Source organism: Etheostoma spectabile, chromosome 13 (genome assembly GCF_008692095.1).
Source record: "Etheostoma spectabile isolate EspeVRDwgs_2016 chromosome 13, UIUC_Espe_1.0, whole genome shotgun sequence".
In the NCBI taxonomy this organism is placed as follows: Eukaryota; Metazoa; Chordata; class Actinopteri; order Perciformes; family Percidae; genus Etheostoma; species Etheostoma spectabile.
Genome location: NC_045745.1, coordinates 14525768 through 14533146, shown reverse-complemented (window position 1 = coordinate 14533146; position 7379 = coordinate 14525768). Strand labels below are relative to the sequence as shown.

The window sequence follows — 7379 nt, the reverse complement described above, 5'->3', positions numbered from 1 at the left end:
GGCCTGGCTGTCAAACTGGGCAGTTGATGACACACAGGCCAAAACACAAATAGAAATTCCGTCACGGAACAGAAATTACAAAATGAGAAAATACTGGCATTAGCACTGTTGTCAGAATGATAGCCTTTCAACTTAGCTCGTTTCCTTAATATCTGATGATGCATTGGGTGAGACGTCACAAAGTGAGACCTAACCAATGACAAAACAATGCCGTGTGGCAGAAGAAAAAAAAGTTGTATTACATTTATAGAGTATAACTCTCCACCACCCCCAAATGAATGGGTAAAAAAAATAATAATTGTAACATGAACGGAGTCGTGGGTTTGTGTAGTTACAGCCCTAGTAAGTACCTCATACAACCCAACTTCAAAGTATAAGACCTTTAAAAGGGGGGTTTGGGTCAATGATGAAGGTATACATTTTTGAAAAACGCATTTACTGAAGAAGCATTTAACTAACTCTTATTCAGATTTATACAATAAAAAAACTCTTTTCTGGTACATTGCACAATTACTATTCCATTTTTCTCTATAGCAAACCAACCATGAGGGCAAACTTTATCAAATTTCTCAAATAAATGTTGACATTGATTTTGCTCTCCATCCAATAAGATGTGCTTCGGGCAATCCATTCACTCCTTTGCTAGATGAAACCCAGAAATATTCCTTCCTTACCTCCACGCCCCCTGCCTCCCCGGCCTCCATAACCACCGCCACCACCACCACCACCACCACGTCCGGCTCCATACTGCTGCTGCTGGTACACCTCCTTTGGCTGGGCGATCTTCAGCTCACACTGTGGAGGGGACCCAAACACATGTTATTCAACTACATTGCTGATAATTGCTCTAAATTAAGTTCATCTGTAATGAGATTAAGTTCCAAACCATGACACATTGCTCACCAAGACCTAAACTTGCGTATGGCCAATACCGAGCACTGATCCAATACCAGTGTGATATATATTTTATCATGTTTCTCTATATAATACCATTCAAAGTACTTTTTATTTTTTTTTTAAATATTCAAATATTAAATGCTCAAACGCAGCCTGTTTACATACGTACTACACTACTCAGGCATATGCATTGTCGATGCCACTATAAGCATGTGGTTACACATTCTGTCCACTAGAGGGACTAGATAGCTAAGTAACATGGTATTAGCCACAACTTGAACAGCATTAATAACTAAGCCAAACAGTGCTGCCAATACTATTTTACTAATAAGCAACCTGTTTCTTGCAGATTGTTACATTACTGAAATTACAGCTGTTAGAAGGTATTATATGAAGTTGATGCTAATGACAGCTGTAGGGCGCCACCGCCATTAACTTCAGCTGTCTCCATGAAGCTCCGAGCTAAGCTCCTATAACTCACAACGCAGTTAGGAAACCAGAACGAGCCAACAATTGATAACGAGCATTTTGGATGTCATGTTTAAAGTAACGTTAAAACTAATTTCGTCCTTCCGATTTCCAACTACAGCCTGTCACTCCCTCTGTTCCAACGTTACTCGGTACGCAACGGTAGCTCACAATGCCGCGATTCGCACTGCTACAAGTAATTGTTCAGACGTGACATGAGAAGGGGGCGATTAGCCAACATTGGCCAAACTATTTGAGGACCAAAAAAAGTAGTGTGATGAGATATATAGCTAGCCATCTCAAAAAGTTACACCGAAGGTTCCTAGACAACGTAACAGGGACAAAATTGCAATGGATCAGAAACTTCCACAGTACCATCACCCACCCAACCCTGCTGAGATAAAAGTGTACATACCCTGCCGCCCTGGATGTTGTGGTATTTCTTCTCCAGACACTTTTTGACACTGGCTTCTTCTTTGTATGTGATGAAGATGAAACCCCTCCTTTTCTTTGATTTGGGGTCGATGGGAAGCTCAATGGTTTCGATCTAGAAGGAGAATAAGAAAGTGGCGATGCTTGTGTTAAAAGGGTTGATGCACATTTATGAAACTCAATGGCATCATGATAAGTCATGTTTGGATTTAGCAGATGTTTTCTACTGGTTGTCTTATTGGCAGACTAACCCCAGTTGGTACCAACCTGTAGGTCAAGTCTCCTCCAATAATTCAACAATCACAAACCCAACATCTATGAACACTTAAAAAATTTGGGTCATTTTAAAATGAAAAAAAGAAAGAAAACAGTACGATTCTGCCAGAGTTAAAGAATTTTTGATGAAACGTGTTTTTGAAGAGATTTATCATTGTTTTGGAAGAAGTTAAATATTGATTTATGTTGTTTTTTATGAATTATACATCTGAATATGACATTAGTATCTTTATTTTGTTAGGTACTACCCATTAGTGCTTTTGCTTTGAAAGTACCATGCAGCCTGAGCCCACCAGGTAAAGTTTACACATAGGTGAGCAGGGATAGTACCAGGTAGACACCGAGGAGGGCTGAGGGAGTTTACTAGTGACACCATTGTTCTTTCATTGCAATGTTTCCATGCCAAAAACAAAACCTTTGCCTGCACAACAAACATTTTTCTTCCCTGCATAAGATTAATTCCTTCCGATTTTGAGTTGTTTAGTCAGGACAAATCACACTACAGGAGTTATCACTCGCAGATCTACCTGCAACTACAGCAGTAGTCGAGTATGATCTATTAGTTCCAAACAGAGCTATTTATGTCAACTTTTAAAAATTACTTTTCATATCACGATATATATATCTCAAGAGAAAAAAGTTCCTATATCATGCAGGCCTAACACAAACTGCCAATAGATGCTGAAGTAAATCTGTCTTTTTTTACTTGCAAATGTTTTTAACTGTTATTGCCATAATACTACTTAGACATTGCACAAACTACTACCTGTTTTTGGTATTTCTTTACTGTAGGTTTATATTTGCATATATAATGTGTAACTTAATGTGATCTTGCACCTTTATGCTTTGTCTTGGCCAGGACATTGTTGCAAATTAGAAGTTGTTCTCTACCTGGTTAAATAAAATAAGTAGAATAAACCACCCCCCTTCAGAATTTTGAGCAATGCATTTGTGCCATAATAGGATTATTAGTAAAACTGACCTCTCCAAAAGTACCAAAATATTCCCTGATTGTGTCCTCAGTGGCCTCAGGATTCAACCCCCCGACAAAGATCTTCTTGACAGGCTCCTTCTTCATGGCCATAGCTTTCTTGGGGTCGATTGGACGTCCATCTAGTCTGTGTTCCTTCTGCTCGAGCACCTGAAGACACACGTTATCATCGTTTGCATGTAGTGCTAAAACACAGCAATGATAGATCAAAAGCCTGGAAATGTCCCCTTGCATTGTTGACAAAACTAAAATGGTGTAGCAACATTTAAGGGACAGCCCAAGGAGTGAAACAATTCTTATCAGCAACATGACGACTTTGTCTATGGTCCACTTTAACAGCATGCTCATTAAAATTAAATTTGATGTTAGATTATAAAAGGTGTTAAATTACAGAAATGAAAACAATTAAAATATCAAAGATTGAGGCGTTCACATTGTGCTTCCACTCAGGCAGCATCACATCGATATTGCCCTAATCTGATAATAGCTCACCACAAGAGTGATGATACATGTGAAAGTGCTGTCAGGTAATCAGAGTAACGCACCTTTTCCACACTGGAGGAGTCTTTGAAGAGAACGAAGCCAAAGCCTCTGGATCGGCCAGTGTTCGAGTCCATCTTGATGGTACAGTCTGAAACCTCGCCGAACTTACTGAAGTAATCCTTTAGGTCCTTTTTACTCGTGTCCCAGCTGAGGCCGCCCACGAACATTTTACTGCAAACACATAGGGACACCTTGCTGTTACTTTGTTTTTACAGCAGTTAATCAATGTCTAGCCTTAAAATCGAGAATACAGAACATTACTTATTTTCAATAAAGCACATCCTTTGCCAGTTGTGTAGGAAATTCATGCACAAGTTAACCTAAGACTAATTATACCGGTACTGTACAATATAGAAAAAAAAATATGCAAAACAATATCTGGAAAAAATAAAAGTAAATACGTAATTTGTTTCGTGACCTTACAGGTGGTCATACAAAAAGTGATGGGGGAACACTCACCCAGCATCCTCCTCTCCTTTGCTGGCATCAATTTTGCCTCCATCTGAGCCACCTTCAAGGCCTTCCTGGCCTTCCAAACCTTCCTGGCCTTCCAAACCTTCCTGGCCCTCCTGGCTGTCCAGGCAATCCTCCTCTCCACCCATCAGCTCTTGCTCGGCTCCGTTCTGGTCGTCTTCTCCCTCGTTGCCGTTCTGGTCCGATGTCTCCATGAGGAGATTATCAGCGTCTGCCATTCTGACGGTGGGCTCTTAAAGAGACTGAGATATGACAAGACAAACTTGAGATGATACTGGAGATTGATGAAAACTTGGATCGGGGCAGGATCTGTTAAGGTCTAACAATTGCATTGTGGAAAAATGACTGTCAAGAAATAACATTTGTCTACATTTTTTATACTAATTTTCTCTAGATGATTTTTATTTGTGTTAGTGTGATCTGTAAAGCACATTGGTTTGCCTTTGGGTTTTAAACCCATGCTCTTATAGAAATAAATATGCCATGATCCAATTTTGCATTACACATTTTGGTAAAGGCAAACGTTGGTACATTCAAATGGCCTTAAGCATTTTTGTTAACATAATTTCTTACAACAAACCGTCTAGAATACTAGCTGGTCTCTTTGTCTTCATCTGGCCACTTGGCTTCATTTGCACCTTCAATGTCCTTGTACTTATTGTTATAAGCATTGTTAAATGGTTGAGCTACTGGACACCCGATTTTCCCAAGGGGATAAATAAAGTACCTGTCTATCTTAGAGAAAGTCAGCTGAGCAAGTTTCAGCGCTCAACATAAAAGGTTTCTTTATTTAATCTTGGGTTTAACTTGATCATATTGGATATTATACTACAATGAATTGTAGTCTTACACCATCTTCTTAACGGCAATACTGTAATAGCAATGGGTGATACACACTGTTGCAGGTTTACAAGGACACAAAAAGATTTTGTTGGCAAAAAAAAGGAGCAATAATCCAGCGCGAATGTCCATGCTCAGTGTTCAAGCGGACCGCGCTTTGCTCCGTTGCCGCTCGGGACAGACTGCAGGCCCGGCTAGTAACGTTAGCTGAATTTGAGTCAAATAACCAGTAAAGTCCGAGTATGTAATAGAAGGAGAAGTAGAACGGATACAAAATTTAAAAAATAATCATCGCATTGAGGCAGAATGGTTCCATTTCAACTATAATTGATGGACTGCTCATCAATAAGCACAATAACCGCGTTACCGTGTTTAGCTAGCTAGCTAGCACCACTGCGGCTAACACACAGAGCTAGCTGGATCTAATGCTAAGAAGGAGCCACATTAGCGAGGAAATCAGACCGATAGCAGAGACCTCAATGAAATGAAACGCGGTGAAAAGCTAAACTTCCTCTAGTATATGTAAATTTAAGAACATAAACAAGAAACCGTGCTTACTTAAGGGAAAAAATACCGGAGACGCCGACTCGCTGCTCAAAATGGACACTCCAAATTCGCCGCTAACTCGTGGCAACATATATAAGACCGGATGTGAGGAGGAGCTGGAGAGACGTTACAATGACAAAGTCTGTGATTGGACATTTACCAAGAAAGACATTATGTGATTGGCTGATTGACTGACGTAGTGATGACAGAGAGGAAACGGCAGCAAATGTCCCTCTCGTTTCCTTTCTTTAACTGTCTGTGCTCGTTTCCTATGCTTTCTCACTGCCCCGCGTATGTTATTAAATTGCATTTTATTCGATGCGCATGCGGTATTACAATGCTATGAGAACGGCTAACCCAACTTGTGTGTCTTAATTTTGCTCGGCGAATAAAAAAACATGTTTCAAGTTCTTTTTAGTCTCAAGCAGCTTTAGAAGAACAGTTGTTCACTGCAGGGTTTCATGCGCAGTTTCTATTTCGGTAACGGTAACAAAGAACAGACACACTGATGGGGGAGTATTTGATGATTATGTCAGAATTTAGTTCAATATGTTTTTATTTGCATTTTGTGTAAATACAAATTAAATAATATATAATCCTGTTTATGGTATATGACAAAGGTTCTGATGCATTTATGTATTAATACATTATTTAAATAATAATTAAATAATCCTTTTTTATGGTATTTGACATAGGTATTTGACATAGGTTTATGTATTCATAAATTATTTACATAAAAAATAAATCCTGTTTTATGGTATGTGACATTTTCGATGTCTTATTTTGGTTTTAATGCACTTATGTCAATAGTGTTCTAACCCTGAAAATGCTGTTTATCACAACTTCAAATACATTCACTTAAAAGGGATAGTTCGGATATTTTGAAGTGTGGTTGTATGCTGTACTTATCCACAGTCAGTGTATTACATACAATAGCCTAGATGGCAGGACATTCGCCCCCAGTGTGGAGAAGCAGGGAGGATGGGCAGGACAGACACAAAAGCTAATCAGTGTAGGTTACTGTTGTGGATGGAGCATAGACCGTTAATAATATTAATGGTCTACGCTCCATCCCATAGACCGTTAATATTAACGGTCTATGGGATGGAGGCAGCAGCTAAACGTATTGCAGCCTACAGTTGTTATTGCACTACTGATATTTACACGTTTGTATAGGCTACATGTTTGTAATTTTTTTTGTATCTTGTTGTTTCCACCTTATGAGTATGATGCCTTGTCATTAATTTTGAGCTGAGGACCACATTTTGTGCTGTACTACACTGAAATGGATGGAGATACATTCTTTCATCTCTTATCTTATTTCTTATCTTGATTCATCGTGAGGTCACTTAGCAGAGACACAGAAATTTGTGTAATTGCTGGAAAATAGATGCAAAGCAGGAAGGAAAAGAAGGCCAACTGTGATGTATGGTGTGCAAATGGTAGATAGGGTAATCCACAAGGGGACAACAGTTGTCCAACTTTGTTCCAGTGTCAGGTCAGGCAATATGAACTATTGTCCTGGAGTGTTTCCAAAACCATCCATCAACTACTCTTCTACTCAAATAAAGTGATTTTTTGTGTGCATTTACAAAATCAAATTTTAAGTCAATATACACTCAGAGGTTATGAGCTTGGCCTGTAATGACGTCATGTCCAGTGATTTGTCACACAGACTTCTTTATCTATACAGCGTCTGAGTGAGGGGAATCATGTGATGTGGATTCAAGTTTAAAGTTTACTATGTTAATTAAGAAGGTTATAATATTATCATTATAAAGTATTCTGATTTGCCAACCAGTTTTAAGAACACAGCACATGGATTGTGGTTTTACAAATGGTAACACAGTTTTGGTGTTAAGATTCAAGATTCAAGATATTTATTTGTCATATGCACAGATTTTACACCATG

General features: G+C 38.9%; 1 protein-coding gene across 3 annotated transcripts in view; it reads right to left on the bottom strand.

Annotated features, from left to right (window-relative positions):
- The window catches only part of LOC116700271 (heterogeneous nuclear ribonucleoprotein A/B), an 18954-nt gene that overhangs the window by 3168 nt on the left and 8407 nt on the right, over positions 1-7379 (bottom strand). For 2 of the 3 annotated variants that reach the window (XM_032533316.1, XM_032533313.1), the window contains exons 1-6: positions 5480-5615; positions 4067-4323; positions 3610-3778; positions 3056-3214; positions 1781-1912; positions 675-795 (exon numbers count right to left, since the gene is read on the bottom strand). In XM_032533316.1, the coding sequence (XP_032389207.1) occupies positions 675-795; positions 1781-1912; positions 3056-3214; positions 3610-3778; positions 4067-4299 (814 nt within the window). In that variant the 5' untranslated portion in view covers positions 4300-4323; positions 5480-5615. Of the gene's footprint in view, positions 1-674; positions 796-1780; positions 1913-3055; positions 3215-3609; positions 3779-4066; positions 4324-5479; positions 5616-7379 lie in introns of those variants that run through there. The other variant, XM_032533314.1, reaches the window with a different exon arrangement.